The sequence below is a fragment of the Mesoplodon bidens genome, assembly GCF_964165515.1.
Source record: "Mesoplodon bidens genome assembly, chromosome: X".
In the NCBI taxonomy this organism is placed as follows: Eukaryota; Metazoa; Chordata; class Mammalia; order Artiodactyla; family Ziphiidae; genus Mesoplodon; species Mesoplodon bidens.
In genome coordinates this window covers 51,888,276-51,908,724 of record NC_138163.1, presented here as the reverse complement: position 1 = coordinate 51,908,724, position 20,449 = coordinate 51,888,276, and the positions used below count along the sequence as shown (strand labels likewise).

Genomic DNA, 20,449 nt, shown 5'->3' with positions numbered 1-20,449 from the left:
CTGGAATCAAAAGGCATTTGAGATTGTGTGGCTGATAAAGCCTCTCCTGCAACTCGCCAAATGTTGTTTGATCCTCTTCGTCACCTTGCAGGGCTTTATTACGTAGGGAGTGTCAACGTCAATGTTAATTGGTGAAGGTAACTCCTGGCCATCCTGGAGAAAGGAAGAGGAAATCAGGAGTGGAGACCTGGGGGGTGGCCCTTGATGACCGGGGAAAAAGATGGGTCCAGGAGGGTGAGGGTTAGAGGTCAGGTCTGAAGGGGCCCTGGAAATTCCATGGAAAAGCTTACAGTGGATGTCTTCATCATGAGGTCCTGGAAGTCTCTAGTGTTATATTCAACTTGTGTGTGTGTGTGTGTGTGTGTGTGTGTTGTGTATTTATGGGTATTTTTCCAGAAACTATATCCATGTCATTTTCAGGAGTCCATGTGCCCCAAAATGGTTAAGGGTCTGATGCCAACATGTACTCTAGGCAAGAACCAAAGGGCTTGAGGGCAGGTGCAGAGGTCACCGACATTCGTAAGAGACAATGATTTTCGTAGGCACTCTCAGGCATAATAACTTCGGGAAACATTCTCTGATGGCCCTGTCCAAAACCAAAAATAGCGAAGAGGTGGTTGATAGTTCAAGGTTGCAATGCTTCCTTTGAGTTAAAGCGCTAATACCAAAAACAGATATCAGTGTGTTCTGGCCTATCCAGCAGCCCAATTTGCCCACCTCTGCTTCTGATTTTAAGGGTTTTCGGTCCACTTGCCTGTTGAACACTGAGCATCTGTCATCCTACTGTCCGAAAGGCACTGTCTCCTCATCTCTCTCAGTACCTTCACTTTAATATTCCTTCCCTCCCTTCTTCTCCTTCGCCTTGGTAGCTCCCACCCAGACTACTCAGACTCCCTTCTCCAGTGCCACAGGGACCAGCATTTCAAACCCATGCTGCAGGGCTTCCTTCTCCTCCCTTCCTTCCTCCAGGGCCACAATGAAGGCTGTGGGGAGAAGAGGGCATGGAGTGGGAGCCCGGGGCCCTGCCACCTCACCGGGAGTCCAGCACTCTGGCAAGACCCGGACACCCCCCCGGGATGGCCCAGGATGCTGGGCTAGGGAGGTGAGTGAGGTGGGGCTCAGGGAGGGAGATGGAGGGGATGAGGACAGAAAGGGAGTGAAGGTAGGAGGGGAGAGATGAGAGAGACCTAGGGGCACAGAGACAAGGGAGAGAGAGAAAACAAAGGGAAGGGAAAGAAGCTCTCCCGTGGTGGGGGTCAGGGAAGAAGAGAGAAGAAAGGGGAAACGGCACACCCATTGCGTCTCTTCACCTGCCCCAGAATCGCCCAGACACACCAGGTAGGAATGGAAACTATGCACATATTGGGCTGGGGGCCCACTGGATACTGGCTGAAACTTTGTCACCTGTGCGAGCTCAGCCAGACTTGGGCATGGGAAAACGAGCAGCCATGGGGGCAGATCTTCCCCAGATGGAGGCAAGGGTCAGGTACCAGCTCCGTATGGGGCTGGGATCCGTGGCCCCCTCTGATGACCACCGTCTTCTCTCCCGATGACCCCTGCACCTGTCTGAGTTGGTTCTTTATCTGAGGAATCATACCTGTCTCAGGCTGCCCAGGGCTCCTGTGAAGGACCAGGCGGGATGCTGTGACGTGTGCAGCGAGGGATGGCAAGTGCCCCTGAGAGGCCTGTCCTTCTGTCTCCCCTACCGCCTCTGCCCTCTGCCTTCCACTCCTGCCTCAGGAAGCTCTCTGATCACTGGCGGGAGCCCACGTCTGGCCCCTTGACACAAGGAGCCCTGCTTTTTCCCAAGCTGGACCCCAAGGAGGGTCCAATTCCTGGCACTGGGCCAGCAGAATGGATGTCATGACAGCAGCCACCCACGGCCTCAGCCCTCAGCATGGCGCAGGAAAGCCCCCATGTCAACCTGGGAGAGGAGGGTGGACCCCTTTGGAGGCAGGGGAAGCGGGCCCCTCTCAGAACGGGGGAGGCACACCCCAGCTCAGCACGAAGAAGGAAGGCTTCGCTCAGCAAGAGGCCCGGGACTGGAGGACCCTTCTCAGTCCAGGGTGCCAGCATCTGGATCAAGCCTGGTCGCTCCTGGTCCTGGTGAGGAGGAGAAGCCCTGCTTCCTGGGGCACACTCTTGGGAGGCCTTGGTGCAATATAGCTGGGCGCAGAGAGCTGGAAACAGACCCCAGAGTGCCTGCAGAGGTGAGCAGGTCAGGGGAAGGAAACTCCTCACTGGTGATAGGCACAGAGAGAGCAGAAGGTGGGGCCTGTGATCCTCCCAGAAGACCAGGGCGGCCACCTGCGGCATAGGGGCACTGTCACAGATAGTCTAGGCTCCCATGGGTGAAGGTCACCAAGAAGGGTGACAGGGTGTTCACACTGACCTTACATAGGTGGACTGGTCTGGGAAGGTGCCGCACAACGGGTTCCCTTGCAGCCACAGCTCTTCAAGCTTCAGCCCTTGCATCTTGCTCAACTCCCACACAGACTTCAGCTGAGAAATATGGGGGGAAGTGGGAAAAGGAATCCCAGGGAAAGAGGAACATCCGGATCCCTGCACCCCCAGACCCCTCCCTCCCCCACAGGTTCCTTCACCTGCCTCCTGTCATCACTCTCATGGCCACTAACACGCCCTCTCTGCTCTCAACCCAAGTTTGACCTGGCTCCCTCTTCTCACCTCATTTTCAGAGATGTTCAGGGTCTTGACCGCGAGGGCCACCTGTATAATGTCAGACAGGCCATCCAGCTGGTACAGTTTGTTGCTGCTCAAGTTCAAGGACAACAGCTTTGGGGCAAGAAGAGGTAGAATGAAGGTTACTATCGAGGACCTTGGAGACAAATCTGCCCTGCACCCCAGCTCTTCCACCCCCTACCCTAATACCAGCACTGGGCTTACAGCCTCACCTCAGGGAAATTCTTTTCGATGACATGCAGGGTGGCAGCCATGCAGCTTCTTCGATTCAGAATTATCTCAATATCATGGCCTACCAAGTCTTCAGGAAGGAGAGGGGAGGGAATCAGATGGCTGAGTGGGGTCTGGGGCCAGCACCAGCCCCTCCCCACGTTACCATCCCTAAGTCACCCTCCAGGAAGACCCCTCTGCCCTCGCCTGCCCTAGAATTACTGCTGTCAGCCATACCTGGGTCAAAGCGGAGCCTCTGGAGGTCAAGAGCTTGCTGGGAGACATCAAATCGTTTGCTCAATGTCAGCTGTGGAGAGAGAGATGGAGACAGCCGCTCTGAGGCTGTGGTGGTGGCAGGGAAATCGGGGGTGAGTGGGACAGGGCACTGGAGGAAGGAGAGGTGGGTCTGAGTGCTGGCACACAACACGCCTTGAGTCTGCATTACCTTTAGCTGCTCCATTTCTTCTGGCTTCAACTTATCCCGCACAGAGTAGGGAACAGCGGAGGTGCCGACAAAGACAGGTATCTGCAGGAAGAAGACGTGGGGTAAGCACCAGGAACTCTAGTTCCAAAGAAGACAACCAGCCCCTGGCCTGTCCTCCTTCTTCAGGATGAGGTACACGTAACGCCCTCGACATACACCTTTCGTCTCTCCTCGTCACGAATCTTGTAGCTGACATCCATCAATGCACAGGCAGTGCTAGCTTCCTGGACAAAGAACTGAGCCCCATTTTGCAAAAAGTGGAACTACGGGGATTGAATGCAACAGCAATAGGATCAGAAGCCAAAACACCCTGCTGAACCAGGTCTCTCTCTCTCTCCCCCTTCCCTGTGCCCACGCGTCTGGCTCCGGCATCCTCTCTTACATCCACTGGAGTGAAGGGGACACTGCAATGGCTCTGGATTGAGTTCATTAGCCATGTCTTGTCATACTTCATCCCACAAGGAATCTAAGGATGAAAAGAAGGGATGGGAGAGAGGACAGACAGCAGGGAATTTAGGCTGGAGGACGAACCTTTTCCTGTTCTTTTCTGGCCTTCTACTGAGCTTGAAAGGGCTTCTAAAGAAGGGACCACTGGCACGATTTCTTATGGGTGTGCATAATATGGATTTCCTAAATACTCTTTCTCTCCAGTCAAACTCTCTTCCACATAATCAAGGTGTCAGAGATGATCTTCCTTTTATAAATTTCCAGGAGATCCAACCCAGTGCAGACACTGCTTGCCCCTCAGACAAGGTCTCCAGAGGCTCGACCCTCCATCTCCCACACTCAGCTTGCCAAGCTGAGACCTCCAATGTGGAGTTGCTCCATATCCCTGGCAGTAGTTTCCATCTTTGCTTTGAGACAGGCTCCTCCGTTCTCCTCACAGTCAGCCTGTTCCCTTTACATTGCTTCTCTGAATCTGCCCTTAGATGAACAAGACTGTTAACTCCTGGTAATTAAAGGGACAGATTACAAACTGTCCCCAGTGAAATAAACCAGCATGTCTTCATGAGCCCAACACAACTCCCCCTGGCTTTTCTCTCCTGCACATTCTATGCATTTTTCAGGATACTCACTGTGACCCTGAACCAGCTCCCTGGGGTTCCAGCATGTGTGTTCTCCCCCATTTCTCTCTCCACAGGTGTTCTCTTTCTCCACACACTCTTATGCCTGTGGCCTTTACTGTGCCATCTCACTCTCTTCTTGTTGCCTCGGATGGCACCGGGAGAGCTGCAGGGGGGATGTGGAGAGAAGGAGGGTGAGGGGCCCTAAGTGCTAAGGAAGTCTTCTGTACACCCTCGTCTCTTTGACACCAGCACTACACTTAGCATTGCTCAACCATTATTTCACTTCTAGCAAGCTTCAGTTTGCAGTGAGAGAAGAAAAACAAGTCCACGGAGACTGAGAGAGGTGCATAGTCCCAGGGGCTGCTGTGTACAAACCCTGCTGCCTGGCCACTTACTGTCTTACTTCGGGGTCCTCCTGGACATCCCTCTTCACCACGTTTCCAGCATCCTCCTGGAGGTGTGAGGGCTGAGGCTCACACTCATCGTGTTCATAATGAGGGCTCCTCTCGCCAGAATTACCCGGGAAAGAACTCCAACCTTTCTTTCTTCCTTGAGGTGGTCTACCACCATCACTGTATTCTGAAAAGAGGAACAAAAATACAAGTTTGCAGACACATCTGTGGTCCACTCACGCACCATGTCTTAGGCTAACAGCATGGTAGGGCAGGCAAAGTGCCAACCTGGCCTAAGGGATCAATCCCACAAACCTCAGAAAGGACACTCTTCTGCCTGTCCAGAGAGGACAGCCTTATCCGACAGATGGCACTATCAGGGGAAGAACCGAGGAGGAGCAGGATGAGGAAGAGGAGGACAAGGAGGAGAAAGAGGGAGGAGAAGGAGGAGGGAGGAGAGGACAACTGCGGTGAAACTTTTAAAACAGTGGAGCTGGACTGATAAAGAACCGCGGTGTATGCGTCCATGGGTTAGACTGGACAGCAGTCATATATATACCAGGAAGGCACCCGAATCTTGCCTTCTCTCAGGACTTTCCATCAACCACACCAATACCTCTCTTGTGCTTGACAAATCCAATGAGCCACCAAACCGATTCCACTAACAACCAGCAAGCTGGCTTGACTTACTTTGCCAGTGCACTAGGAGCTTTAATCTCAGGTGGCACAGAGGTAACAACCTCCTGAACTGTCTCCCTTCCTCCAGCCTTGCCCTGAACAATAGGCTGCTTGAAAGAGCCAGAGTGAGCTCTCTCTTGGGCCAGCCTGAAATGCCTTTCAGCTCAGCAGGCAACTCTTCCTCACTTCAGCTCTTCTATAACAAGGGTGTGAATGATAACCTGTAATGATGTGTCAACCACCATTTCCAAGTGTTTAGGGATCCTGCTATTTGCTTTCTATTACTGGTTTCTAATTTGATTCCATCGTGGCCAGGGAGCACACTCTGGGAGATCTCAAGTCTTCTTATTTTTTTTAATAATTTTCTTTATTTATTTATGGCTGCATTGGGTCTTCATTGCTGCACACGGGCTTTCTCTAATTGCGGCTAGTGGGGGCTACTCTTCGTTGTGGTGCATGGACATCTCATTGCAATGGCTTCTCTTGAGCTCTAGACATGCGGGCTTCAGCAACTGTGGCACGTGCGCTCAGTAGTTGTGTCTCGAGGGCTCTAGAGCACAGGCTCAGTAGTTGAGGCGCATGGGCTTAGCTGCTCGGCGGCATGTGGGGTCTTCCTCACCAGGGCTCGAACCAGTGTCCCCTGCACTGGCAGGCAGATTCTTAACCACCACACCACCAGGGAAGTCCCTCAATTATGTTTGAATTTACTGACAATTGTCTGATGGTCAAGGAGATGGTCTAACTTGGTGAATGTTACAGAGACCCCCGGGGAAAAACCTGTACTCTGCTGTTGGTGGGCGGACTGTTCTATTTATGTCACGTAGATCTCCTTAGTTTACTGTGTTATTCAGGTCTTCTATATCCTTGCTGATTTTCTCCCTAGTAATTCTGTCACTTGCTAAGAGGGAGGTGGGTGTCAAAGGCCCCCACTATAATTACAGATCTGGTTCTTTCTCCTTTCAGCTCCACCAGCTTCTGCTTCGTGTACTTTGAGGCTCTGTTGTTTGGTGAGTACGCATTTAGGATCTTTATGTCTCCCGGGTGTCCTGATCCTTTCATCATTCCGTAAGGCTTTGGCTCTTGTTCATTTTCTTTACTCTGACATCTACTGTACTGGATACTGAAGCTACAGGCACGCTTAGAAAGTGTCCTGGGTACACTTCACCTTGTATTCACTCCCAGAAGTTGTGTTGCTGTTCAACCCTCCGCCCACAAATTCTCCCCTCCAGCATGTCTAATTCACCATGGAAAAATATTTGGAAGTTTTTCGGCCCCTGCAGAAATAAGGTCGTGTCAATTCTCTTCCCCATAGGTGGATTCACTAAGAGTATTTTATTTTTAACACATTCCACTGAAACAGTGAATCAGGAGATAATCATACTAGTGGCTTGTGGGGAGGGAGGATTATGGTAATTACACTGTTAGAAACCAGCTTCCTTTGGGTTGTAATGCTTAAGGTTCTCTAGGTTTGTGTGCTGTGCCTTTTGCACATTAACTATTCCATGTTGTCTCAGGGCACACATATGAGTAAAGATCCGTCCACTGCTGAGCACTCCACGATAGAGTGATTACGACCAGGCCTCAGATGAACTCCTCTGGGGAGCTGTTGCTTTCCCCATGTGGCCCGCTGTCAGGGCAATCCTGCTACTCACAACCTTGGGACTGTCCTTGTGTGGCACTGGAAGTGAAAGTAAACACAGATAGGGCACTTGACCCACAAATGTCACTTGCTCAGTCCCCAAAACTCGGAGGGGGCATGGTGTGCTCTCTTTCTCCCACACTCCACATCCAACTGGTCAGGAAATTCTCTCGGCCCCTCTCTCAAAGTATGTCCAGAAGCCAGCCACTTCTCACCACCCCCATTACCACCACCCTGGCCAAGACACCAACATCTACCTCCTGGACTGGACTGCTGTCCAGCTGGCCCCTCTGCTTTCATCCTGGCTCCCTTACCTGTCTGTTTTCAGCCCAGCAGCAGAGCGCAAGTCACATCATTTCAGTCCTCTGCTCAACACCACATCACAATGGTTTGAAGCCCACCAACATGCTCAAAAGCCAGGAGTTCATAATGACCCTCATCAACAATAACAACAACAAAGAGGAACCTTTTTGCTGACCTTTGGAGAATGCCGGGCAACCAACTCGTTTTCAGGGAAATCCAGCAATGAAAGGGAAAAGTTCACATTTTAAAGGGAGCAGTAAGGGCATGTGGTCTACATATGGTGTATAGGAAGAGTCAGAGTCATTTGCAAGAACCCACATTCCTTCCGAAATAACGTTGCCGAGGGGAAAGGGTAAAAGGAGCTAGCTGACAGCTACCGCAGTCCCCTGGCTGACCAACTGCATCAGGTGCCTGAACAGGGCTAGAGACCTCCCTCATCAAGGTGATTCAGACACAAGCAGTCTCAGACATCCCCTTGTCAAGTATTTGATAGAATAATCCAGTGAAACCCTGTGGTCCTGGGATTTACTTTGCTGGGAGATATTTGTTAACTGATTAAATCTCCTTACTCATTAATCGATCTGTTCATATTATGTGTTTCTTTATGATTCAGTCTTGCTAGATTGTCTGTTTGGGGGACTTTATCCATTTCTTCTAGGTTTTCCAATTTGTTGGCATACAATTATTCACAGTATTCGCTAATAATCCTTTTAATTTCTGTAGTATCAGTTGTAATGTCCCTCTTTCATTTCTGAATTTAATTATTTGAGTGTCCTCTATTTTCTGTTTCTTAGTGAGGCTAACTTAGGGTTTCTTAATTTTGTGTAGCTTTAACAAAAACCCAACTCTTAGTTTCATTTACTTTTCTTCTATTGTTGTTGGTTTTTTTCTCTATTTCATTTATCTCTGCTCTTATATATCTCCTTCCTTCTGCTAGCTTTGGCTTTAGTTTTTTCTTCTGTTTCTAACTTCTTGAGCTGTACAATTAGGTTGTTGATTTGAGATCTTTTGTCTTTTCAATGTACACATTTAAAGCCATAAACTTCCTTCTTAACACACCTTTGCTGCATCCCTTCAGTTTTGGTATGATGGACTTTCCTTTTAATTTGTCTCAAAGTAGTTTCTAATTTCCTTTGTGACTTCTTCTTTGACCCATTCATTCTTTATGAGTGTGTATGGGGATTCCAGAAAAGATGAAAACTAGAACGCCCACATGGCCCAACAGTCCCACTTCTGGGTATGTGTCCAAAAGAACTGAAAGTAGAATCTTGAGGAGATACTTGCACATCTATGTTCATGGCAGCACTACTCACAACAGCTAAGAAGTAGAAACAATTAAAGTGTCCATCGATGGATAAAAGGATGAACAAATTGTGGTATATAGATAGATATATATACACACACACACACACACACTGGAATATTATGCAGCCTTTTAAAGGAAGGAAATTCCGTCATATGCCACAGCATGGATGAACCTTGAGAACATTACGCTAAATGAAACAAGCCAGTCACGAGAAGACAAATACTGTATGATTCCACTTACATAAGGTTTCTAGGGACTTCCCTGGTGGTCCAGTGGGTAAGACTCCATGCTCGCATTGCAGGGGGCCCATGTTCAATCCCTGGTCGGGGAACTAGATCCTGCAAGCATGCTGCAACTGAGAGTCCTCATGCCAAGGCTAAGAAGCCTGCATGCCACAACTGAGTCCACATGCCGCAACTGAGAAGTCTGCATGCCGCAACTAGAGATCCAGCATGCTGCAACATAGAGCCGGCGCAGCCAAAATAATAAATAAATATATATATATTTTTAAAGTTGGGAAAACTATCGTAAACAGAGTCCATGGGTTTAATCAAAATAAGGTATCTAAAGTAGTCAGATTCATAGAAACAGACAGTAGAATGGGGTTACCAGGGACTGGGGGGAAGGGACAAAGGGGAATTGCTGTTTAATGTATAGAGTTTCAGAATTGAAAGATGAAGAAGTTCTGAAGATTGGTTTCACAGCAATGTGAATCAACTTAACAGTACGGAACTGTACACTTAAAAATGGTTATGATGGTAAATTTTAAGTCACGTATTTTTACCACAGTTTTTAAACCTGTATATTAGAGTGTGATTACTCAAAAGGAAATATTAAGAAAAGTTTTTGTTTGGATATGTAAATACAAACGTAAAGAAGTCAACGTAAAGGAACACGTGAGAATGTCAACCGTGCTTATGAGTAGGTGTTTGGAATGCACAAGAGGTGTACTTTCACGTGCATGCTTTACTTGCATAAAAGGCTGGGTCAGGTTTTGCCACGGGCTTGGGGGGAAGCACTATTACTATTGACTCATTCCATAGCATAATAGGAACAATTACTGATAATCAGATCCACCTGTCTTCTCTCTGATTATTAAGCTACATCACTTTGGACAATTCACCCAACTTCTCCTGATCTCAAATTACTTACATGTAAAAATCAGGGATTAGAGCTAACCACCACCTCAATCAATATATAAAGCATATAGCCATAAAAAGAAATGTAATTGAGCTATTTGTAATGAGGTGGATAGACCTAGAGTCTGTCATACAGAGTGAAGTAAGTCAGAAAGAGAAAGACAAATACCGTATGCTAACACGTATATATGGAATTTAAGGAAAAAAAGATGTCATGAAGAACCTAGGGGTAAAACAGGAATAAAGACACAGACCTACTTGAGAATGGACTTGAGGATATGGGGAGGGGGAAGGGTAAGCTGTGACAAAGCGAGAGAGAGGCATGGACATATATACACTACCAAGCGTAAGGTAGATAGCTAGTGGGAAGCAGCCGCATAGCACAGGGAGTTCAGCTCGATGCGGTCCCTTGTGACCACCTAGAGGGGTGGGATACGGAGGGTGGGTGGGAGCGAGACGCAAGAGGGAAGGGATATGGGAACAGATGTTTATGTATAACTGATTCACTTTGTTATAAAGCAGAAACTAACACACCATTGTGAAGCAATTATGCTCCAATTTAAAAAAAAAAAGGTATAAAGCATATATCACACCCCAAACGGTTCCTGGTTAATCTTTCCACCTCCCAGCTCCATATAAACCTTGATCTGCTCACAGTCCCTATATATTTGTTTTGCCTGCTGTAGAATTTCTTGTAAATGGAATCATACATGCTGCACACCTTTGTGTCTGGCTTTTTAAAGTCAGCATCATGTTTTTGAAATCCATTTATGTTCCTGCCTATTCTATTCCTGAGTAATGTCCCACAGTATGGGTTGTAGTTCTCCACCTCGTTTACACAGTAGAGCCACTTGGGGAGTTAGAGAATATCACCAGCTCCAAGCTATACCCACAATAATTAAAGCAGAACTGGGTTGAGACCCAGGCACCCACATTTTGTAAATTCTCCACGTGACTGCAGTGTGCAATCACAGTTGAAAGCTACTGTATTAAAGTATCAGCTTTTGGTTTATACTTGCCAGAGACCGTAGCAATGGATGCCACCTCATTTTGCTGGCTTTCCACTCTGTTGTTTTAGGGACCTAGTGATTCCATTAGCTTAAATTAGAGACTGGCAGACTACAGCCCATGGGCCAAACCTGGCCTGGGGCCTGTTTCTCTAGGGCCTGCAAGGTAAGAATGGTTTTTACATATTTCAATGGTTAAAAAAATAATATTTCTTGACATGTGAAAATTATTTGAAATCCACACGCCAATGTCCATACGCAGAGTTTTAGTGGAACACAGCCATACTTGTCTGTGGAGGCTTCTGCTCTACAACAGCAGAGCTGAGTAGTTACGAAAGAGACAAAATGGCCCACAAAGCCTCAAATATTTGTCACCTGGCCCTTTCCAGGGAGTTTGTTGAGCTCTGGCTTAGAGCAAGTGTCCTTAGAGCAAATGCACAGTAACTGTGGTAAATGGCTGATGGTCCCTTTGGCTAAGCCTGGGAAGAAGATTTACTGCAGTAACTTGCGACTTCACCGTAGGGTCCTTCCTCAGTAGTCCACTCATTCATGGTGTTCTGGGTCAAGTGTGGGAATTGAGTACGGGACTACCATTTGCCATCAAGAGAGGTCAAGTCACCAGACCTAGAGCTTGATTTATTTATTTTTATGTTCTTATATTTTATTACAAATCTTTGTTTATATTTTATTTATTTTTACACTGATCGAATGCAACTTTGGAGTATGTTCAGATATTTCAGATCCAAGGGATCTGTTGATCAATTAGCCACCTTCAGAGGTTGCTACAGGTCAAACCAGTGTGACTACCCTTCCATTCTTGCTGTTTATTAAGTAAAGAGCACTCACCTTGAGGCAGGAGATTAAGTGCTCCTACTGGGCGTGCAGCTCCAGAACCCCAACATCCCCACTCAAGTGAGGGTGACCATGTCAGTGGCAGAATCTCCCATCTCATCTGTGGCCTACACAAGTCAGCCACTTCAGAACACTTCAAAGATGAAGATGCCCTCCACACTAATGTGTTTCTCAATGCTGTGGGGGAAAGGAGTGTCCTCTGGGTCCCAAACAGCAGCTGCCTGGCCCACCAACACACTGACTTCAAAGGCATTTCAATTCAAGTGACCAGAGGTACAGCTGGTAACGCTTGAAACTGAGTCCCCCTAAAACCGAGTTCCCTTGCCAAGTTTATGATTAACTTCTCTATCCAAAACTTTATTCCCTCTCTTGCCCCACTCATGATCTCCTCAGGATTTAGGAGTATCAAAGAAAAGGGGGGACTGACACTGAACAGAACCCTTCAGGGCCCTCCCGGGTACAAAAGCCCCGCTATGTTCCCTGTTTCTTGTCTGTAGGAAAAGGCTTTGGCCTCCTAGGCCTTCCCTGAGTTCCAAACAACAGACTCAAGCACTTACTAATTAGGGAAGTGAGGAAATGCAGAAACAAAGGAAAAGCAGTCAAAGAAACGAAATTGAGTTATCTGTAGAGAGGTGGATGGACCTAGAGTCTGTCATACAGAGTGAAGTAAGTCAAAAAGGGAAAAAGAAATACTGTACGCTAACACATATATAGGGAATCTAAAAAAAATTGGTCATGAAGGACCGAGGGGCAAGAAGGGAATAAAGACACCGACCTACTAGAGAATGGACTTGAGGATACGGGGACCGGGAAGGGTAAGCTGGGATGAAGTGAGAGAGTGGCATGGACATGTATACACTACCAAACATAAAATAGATAGCTAGTGGGAAGCAGCCGCATACCACAGGGAGATCAGCCTGGTGCCTGGTGACCACCTACAGGGGTGGGATACGGAGGGTGGGAGGCAGGGAGACACAAGAGGGAAGAGATATAGGGACATATGTATATGTATAACTGATTCACTTTGTTAGAAACAGAAACTAACACACCACTGTAAAGCAATTATACTCCAATAATGATGTTTAAAGAAAAGAAAGAAAAGCAGGGAAGAACAATAGTGCAGTGATAAAGCAGAGTCCTAGTTTCTCTGCAAGGGATAACAACTTCATACATATCTTTGAGCTGTTATGCAGAAACTAAGATCCCCTGCCCAGGTGGAGGATGGTGACTCCATGCTGACCACAAGCACACCGACCCCAGACTGGTTAGAACCAGAATACTGATGATTAAGATCCCTGAAACAGCACCCTGTTTCCTCACCAACAAACAATCAGAGGAAAGTCATGCACTTCCCTGAAAGTCAGCAGGGAGTTAGAGTCTTCTGAACACAAGCAGCCAGTTCTCCTTGCTTGGCACCCAGAAAACAAACACTGTACTTTCCTTCACCGACAACCCAGCGTCAGTAGATTGGCTTTGCTGTGCAGCAGGCAAGTGGACCCAAGTTCTGTCCAGTCACGCAACTGCAACTCTTTCACCATTGTGTGCCATGGAACACTAATGATTCGTCCTCTGTTACCAACTGGGTCCTTACTATCTTCAGATCCACCTAGACCGGATAACCCATCCCCGATCCCCACTTCCTTCACGGCCCTTTGCTTGCAACCAATTTTGGTGTCAAGTACTCTATTAATCAAAGTCCCCACTTCCTTATGCCAGATATACATTCTAGCTATTTTACAAAAATAAGACATCTTTAATAAAACATATCACACAGCTTACAAAAATTCTGTGAGGGCCAGAAAAGTGGGCATGGATGCCGCACAGCCAGGGGAAGCCCCCTCACGCCGTGGGACTGGTATAGCTGAAACACCCCTGCTGCCTATGAGCTAACCAACATGTATGACAGAGACTGAATTCCAGGCACTCTGCTGTGGCTGCCCATAAAAACCAGAGACCTCTCCCATCATACGTAGCTGATCCTGCTTGTGGCTCCCACATTACTCAGTTCTACCTCCAAGTTTCACTATGGTGCATAGGCTTGATACACAGAGGTCTTCTTTGGGACCCTAGACAAAAGGGGGTCTAGCAAACATACACACACACACACACACACACACACACACTAACGTAGGTCTCCATTCTTGTTTTTACCTTTCCATTTCTCTACGGTACAAGAAAACATGTAAGAGTGTTTATGAGTGTTGGAATACTTGCCAGCTGAGCCAACTTGAGGTATATTCCACAGGTCCATTTTTTTGGCTATTGGAAATGGTAATTTCACATTGAAAATATAATTTTCTATTTTGTGAAATTATTTTGTGTATATTAGTCTTAGGTCCAATAAACTGGTTAATCACTATTATTATAATTTTCCATAGATCCTCCTGAGCTTTATATGAAGACAACTATACTCACAGTTTTGTTCCTTTTCACTTTTACACATATATTAATTAATGTATGTATGTATTTTGGCTTACTGCAATGCCTAGGAGACTCAGTAAGATGTTGAACAGAAGTGATTATAGGAATCATCTTTGCCTCTTCTGATTTAGAATGGAATGCTTTTAATGTCTCATTATTACTTACAGTGTTTGTTATAGATTTTTTAAAGCACACATTATAATTTGAAAGAAATATCTTTCTATTCCCAGTTAGCTAAGTGTTATTTTTGTTGTTGTTTAATCTTGATTGGTTGTTGAATTTTATTGCATGCATTTTTTTCTGGAATCTTTGTGATAATCATCCTTTTCTTGCTCCTTTATCCTATGAATGTGTTGAACTATGTTATGACTCTCCTAATGTTAAACCAACATTGCAAGTTTGGTATAAACACAACTTTGCCCTGATGTACTATCTGTTTTAGCCATTGCTGGATTAAGTTTGTCTTTATCTTATTTCTATTTTTTGCATTTTTATAACTAATTAAGATTGACCAGTAATTTTGCCTTCTCATGCATGCAATGTCAAGAATAAGCTGAATATTTTGTTTCCCCAATATAATGTTCTTTTGTCTAGAAATTACCCATTCAGTGTTAATTTTCAAATTATCAGCATATCTTTTTCATAATATTATCTTTTAAAGCTTTCCTGTAAATACAAGCAAGACACCTTCTTCGAAAGTGGCTTATCTGTGCCTTCTAATTTTCTTGACCCATACTGCCAAAGGTTTCCTTATTTTTTTATATTTTGAAAGCACTAACATCTAGCATTTGTATTCAACTCATCCATATCTGTTATCAATTTCATTAACTTGTGCTCTTATTTTTTTTTCTTGCCAATATGGAAATGCATGAGATGATTTTTATCAAGTATGTGACAAATCCACAGTCTTTTCATCTACCATCACGTTTTCTTTTATAATTGTTATCCTCGAATAGTATGGATATCCAAATATCCAGTACATTTAATTACTTGGAAAAGACCTGTGGCTTACCAATGTGGGGGGTTTAACTAAATCCACTGTTGAAATATCAGATGATTAAGGGAGATGGAACTGCAGCATTGAAGCAAAAGAACTTCTATGATAAGTACATATGAACGTCATTGAAGAGGACAGCATACAATATAGAAAGGAGTAGGAAGAGAAAGAGCACAGATTTTGAAATCATATATCCAGAATGTGCTCTGTCCCTTATTGCGTATATGATTTTAGGCGAGTATTTTACCTCTCTGAGCCTCAGTTCCATCATGCGGTAGTGCTGTTTGCCACGTGTTTCCATTTGTCCCTGTTCCGGGGACCTGGAAGAGCTGTACTTCTTCACCTCCTTGGTTTGGACAGGGCTGTGTATGTGACGGGTTCTGGCTAATGGGTTGTGAGTGACATGTGCTATTTCTGGGCCAGAACATATGGTTGTTGGATTGAGACCTTGCAGGGTCCTCTTCTCCTCAGGCACAGGGACTGACAATTTCCTAGATGATGGCTGCTCTGTCAGTTTGGGTCTCCAAGTCATTCCAGTAAGAATGGCTCAGACCCCCAAAGTCCACCATCCTGTGAGGGGCATGCACCTGCCATGGACATGTAGTCAAAGTGAGGAATAAGCCCCTGAGATATGGAGACTGTCTATTACCACAGCATAATCTAGCCTATCTTGATTCTTGTATCTTATCTGTAAATTAAAATAACATCCTCTCAGGATTTTTCTGAGGTTTAAATGAGAAAACTGGTATGACAAGGTTGCCACAGTGCTTGACATATAACAGGAACTCAAAAAATGGCAGCTATAATGATTAAATAATAATAGAAAACTAGTTTTGAAAAAGTGTGGAAAATTGCTATAAAATGAGAGCTATTTCATCCACTCATCCTTACGGGTAAGTTGTATCATCTTTTCAAGAGTGGGGCATTTTATTTTATTTTTAAGACTTCCTAATGACTAGCACTTATGCACTTATTTCTTGCCATCATGATATCAGAAACATAAATTGAGGTTATATGTAAAGAATGAAAAAGTGGAAAGATTAAGCAAAAGAGAGAATGACTAATGGCATAAGATAAAATGAGTTAGCAATAAGTAGTTTCTCAATGAGAAGAACAGATTATAATTATTAGTAAGCATACATTCTACTTAGTAAACAAAGGTACAAGGTATTAATGTGGCAGAAGAGATTTAGTTTGAACAGGCTTTCCCAAAATGTTTTCTGAGGAACACTAGTACTTCCAGTGGACTGTGGGAAAATGTTCCATTCCCATATAGCTTGAGGAAACTACCTGCTACAGACTGACTGTTTAAGTACCAACCTAGGCTCCAAGGTGACAGTATTTGCAGTTTGAGTCACTGGTAGGTGATTAGGTCATGAGGGAGGTGCCGTCATGAATGGGATTAGTGCCTTTATAAAAGAGGACCCAGAGAGCTCCCTTGCCCTTTCTGCCACGTGAGGATACAGCGTGAAGACAGCCCTTTATGAACCAGGAAGCAGACTCTCACCAGACACTCAACCTGCTCGTGCCTTGATTTTGGACTTCACAGACTCCAGAACCGGGAAAAATAAATTCTTGTAAGTTACAAGCCACCCGGTCTATGGTGTTCTACTACAGCAGCCTGAACAAGCTAAGACACTACCCTTCTATTTGAGATTCAAGTGGCATATTATCTTAAAAATATGACAATACAGAAATCCTTTTACCTTCATTTTTGTATGTCCCATATTTCTTCAATGAATAAAAGCATTTTTGTTGTTGCTGTCTCTCAGACATAGTGTGTTGTAGAACAAACCTGAAAGTGCTGAAATGAGAGGAAAGAAATGGCTATTATATAATTTTAAAAATATATCACTCCTTTAACCATCTCTCAAACAATCTTTAAATCCCTCACAAATGTAAACACCTTATTTTACTTGCTGCATTTTACTCATTAAGTACCGTCTATGTGATTTTTATGATACGTATCATCTATAATTTTACTTAATATGGTTTTCTTAAATAAATTCAATGTTTTTTCCCACATGAAGGAAAGGGGAGAGCTTTCAAGGAATGTGACAAGGAATGGTTAGAAAATCAAGAGGAAAATCAGAAGCCAACAGTGTCTGGCTGGACTAATTTAAGCCATTTAGAGAGTCCAAGCAGAAAAAGATAATGGCATCCCACCCCACACACACTTTGAAAAACTACTGGTCGGCAAAGCATATACAGAAAACAAATTCTGAACCTTAACGTGCTGGCTACTTTCACACTTTTACTGGAAAACTATCAAATTAAAAAAAGTCTCTCTCCTTGCCTCTCTCCACAGAACAAATTAAGAGACAGAAACTCAGATCAGATTTGAAATCATCAATAGGAACTGGCATCTAGGAGTTCTCTGCTGTTCCTAATAACAAACGTGGTCAGAGGAGCGCAGAGGACACCATCACATGGCAGGTAGTGAATACGGATACGAAACAGAGATAAGCAAGAGTAGGGCTTTAATGTGGGGGTTGGGAAGGAAGAGGGAAGGGAGGGGTCCACCCAGTTTCCCGAGCCTAGCTGCCGAGAGCAGCCCATGAACGCCTGCCGCCCGCTGTCCCGCCGATTCTGAGTGAACCTCTAGTAATGGAGGGCGCCCCTCCTACCCGACTACCGCCTACCGTGTCAGAATATGAATGTCGATGGAAAGGTTGGCATCAGAGCCAGAGCCTCATCAAGTTCCCCCTCAGCCAGGACAAGTACCTTAATTCTAAAGGTCTTCTTCACCTCTCGGTCTGACTCCTCAAAAGGCTAAGCCGAGCTACCCACCGTTCGGCAGGCTCTCCGCACGCTATAACGGCGCCTCCCTAGGTCACGACCTTACGGCGTCACGTGACTGTGGGGGCTATGTAACGTAACGCGCCGCTGTGGGCCCTACCTGACTTCCAGGGGCTTGGCTGGCGGAGGCCACAGAGTAGAAGGATGCAGGTGACGTCAGGATTCAGGAGCCCTCAATCATGAACTGTGACTGAGAGAACTGAGCCTCAGGAGACCACAGCATGTCCCATGACCGTAGAATGTACACGACCAACAGCCGAAGGGAAGGTGCGGTGTTCACATGACGGCAGGCGCTTTGCCTGCCATGTGATGGTAGCGGCCACATCCATGTTGACTCAGGGATCTGAAGATTCTGGTAGGCAGCAATCTTCACGAGATAGAGATGGCTGAGCCTGATATGTGAGCAAGGGGGATATGTGACCAACCATAGCATCCATACGACACTCAGAAGCAGGTCACCTTTGTGACTTGGAGGGCTGAGGCTTCCACATGCCACTAGCTAGTGAGGGCCACATGACAGGATGAATCCACATGATGGGCAGGTTTTAGGAGTCTGCCATGCTCTAGCGACTTGAAAAGCTGGATCTACCACATGATCATAGTGGCAATAGGTCCAGAGAGACTACACGAGCTCAGGGTTTAAGGGCTCATGGTGCTGACATGGCCAGTAGGTCTGGGCCTGCCACATAACTGTCTGGGCCTGGCACTTGATGGCCGCATCCGCATGAACATAGCCATAGGAGCCCACGGTGCTCAAAAGCTGCGTCAGCCTCCTGAGTGTAGCATAGTGACAGTAGGGTTCTCCCGGCTGTGTGTTTCAGGAGCCCGTTCTCTTCATGAGAGCTGGAGATCTGAGATTGCCCACATTCCTGGGCTTCCCATTGATGGTGGTGCCTCCGGACGTTCTTCCTCACAACACAAGCTGGCTTCACCTGCCCCAACCCCTTTTTAATGTGCTAATGTGCTTCTTTCGTGTGCTAATTTTTTTTCCTAATAACACGTGAAATTTAACACATAAATTAACACATAGCAATGGACTAGGGCCTCCCTAAATCCATAACCATTGCCATATTTTAGGGACTAGTTGAAAAACCTAAGCAGTGGGTACAGGTAAGCTCTGTTGCTGTAATTTCATGCAAGTCTAAGAGAAATTAAAGCAAAGCCAGTAAGTGAATTTTAGCTGTTAATTTGAAAAAAAAAATGTATATAATGATTACTATGTGTCATGCACTTTAAAACGTCAACTCCTTTAATAGTGGCAATTCTATAAACTAGGTACTATGATTATTATTCGAGTTTTCACAGATGAGAAAGTGGAAGCACAGATGTGTTAAGTCACTTGCCTAAGAGATAACTGAACCAATAGGTGCCAAACCAGGGTTTACTCCCAGGCACCCTGGCTCCAGACTTTGTGTTTGGATCACCCACAAGAGTCTCCAAAGAAAATGAAGAATAATTCAGTCTTCCTTATTCAGACTAACCTGAAAGCCATCCGCAGTTACTGAAAAGTTGAGATCATAGAGGACCTCTTTAAAGTGGCATTTAAATAATTTCCAGTACTGCCAGTAATTAGAACTAATCGAAGCTGAAGTCAGTTAAGGCCCTCAGATTAATTTTAAGGTATAAATATAAACTTATCTTTAATAAGTGAAGTATACGTGTATATAAAAGGTTGTATAAAATGCTAGACGTTAGTTGAAAACGTTTCCTTCTTTTATTTTTAAACACTCTAAAGAGAAATATTTCAGACTTTATGGCTCTTTATGGAATTCCAAAAGTTAAAAGTGAGCAGAATCTGAATTAGATATTACTGCACTTATATTTTGTTTGCATCTTCCTAGAAAGGACAGAGAAAGGGAAAGGAGAATACACAATATAGTTCTGTTTTTTTTAATTGCAGTTTTACAAACACCTCTTTTGCTGATTTGTGTGGAAAACTGAAGATCTGTGTGTATATCCAAAAGAGGTTTGATGTGATCTTGCCCGTTTGCTGGCTTAGGCAAACTTAATGCTATACAAGCAGTGGTATTATTTTGCTGGCACCCTGCAACGTGGCATGGCTACATAAATAACCTGAAGTAAATACAACAAACCAAATTTTGCACCATGGTTAAATTTGAATACACTAGTAAGGATAACAGACTGTGTTTGTAGTTTTAGCTTATTGAAGGAAGTAGTGGTTTTTTGGAGTGACTCTGGGCACATTGGTGTTCCTTAGATAATTTTGGAAAATTATTTATGGGACATATGTAAATGCAGGGTATGAAAATGGAGACACGTGTTTACAATAGAGCCTGTTATGAAAACTCAAGATGGATTTAGGAAGCATCTGTATACAATCACTGGATGGAATCTGCCATCATGACCTGATGTCTGTCCCAACTGTAGCTTCTGTAATGGACAAATCCACTAATGGTGATTGAGGTCAACTTCTTTCACCAAAAGGCAAACCCTG

The 20,449-nt window shown here is 45.2% G+C and overlaps 1 protein-coding gene and 1 pseudogene across 2 annotated transcripts in view; both read right to left on the bottom strand.

The window, feature by feature from the left end:
• LOC308608804 (nuclear RNA export factor 3-like) overlaps positions 1-20,449 on the bottom strand; it is a 60,862-nt pseudogene that overhangs the window by 1,592 nt on the left and 38,821 nt on the right. The gene's annotated exons all lie outside the window — the stretch shown is intronic.
• On the bottom strand, positions 508-15,727 carry LOC308608805 (nuclear RNA export factor 2-like; the record flags this gene model as incomplete). The annotated part of the gene is made up of 11 exons (XM_081222138.1): positions 508-586; positions 2,393-2,529; positions 2,686-2,793; positions 2,913-3,001; positions 3,148-3,217; positions 3,356-3,436; positions 3,553-3,657; positions 3,777-3,860; positions 4,865-5,040; positions 13,354-13,528; positions 15,443-15,727. 11 exons carry the CDS (start codon positions 15,725-15,727, stop codon positions 508-510), a joined length of 1,389 nt encoding a protein of 462 aa, XP_081078264.1.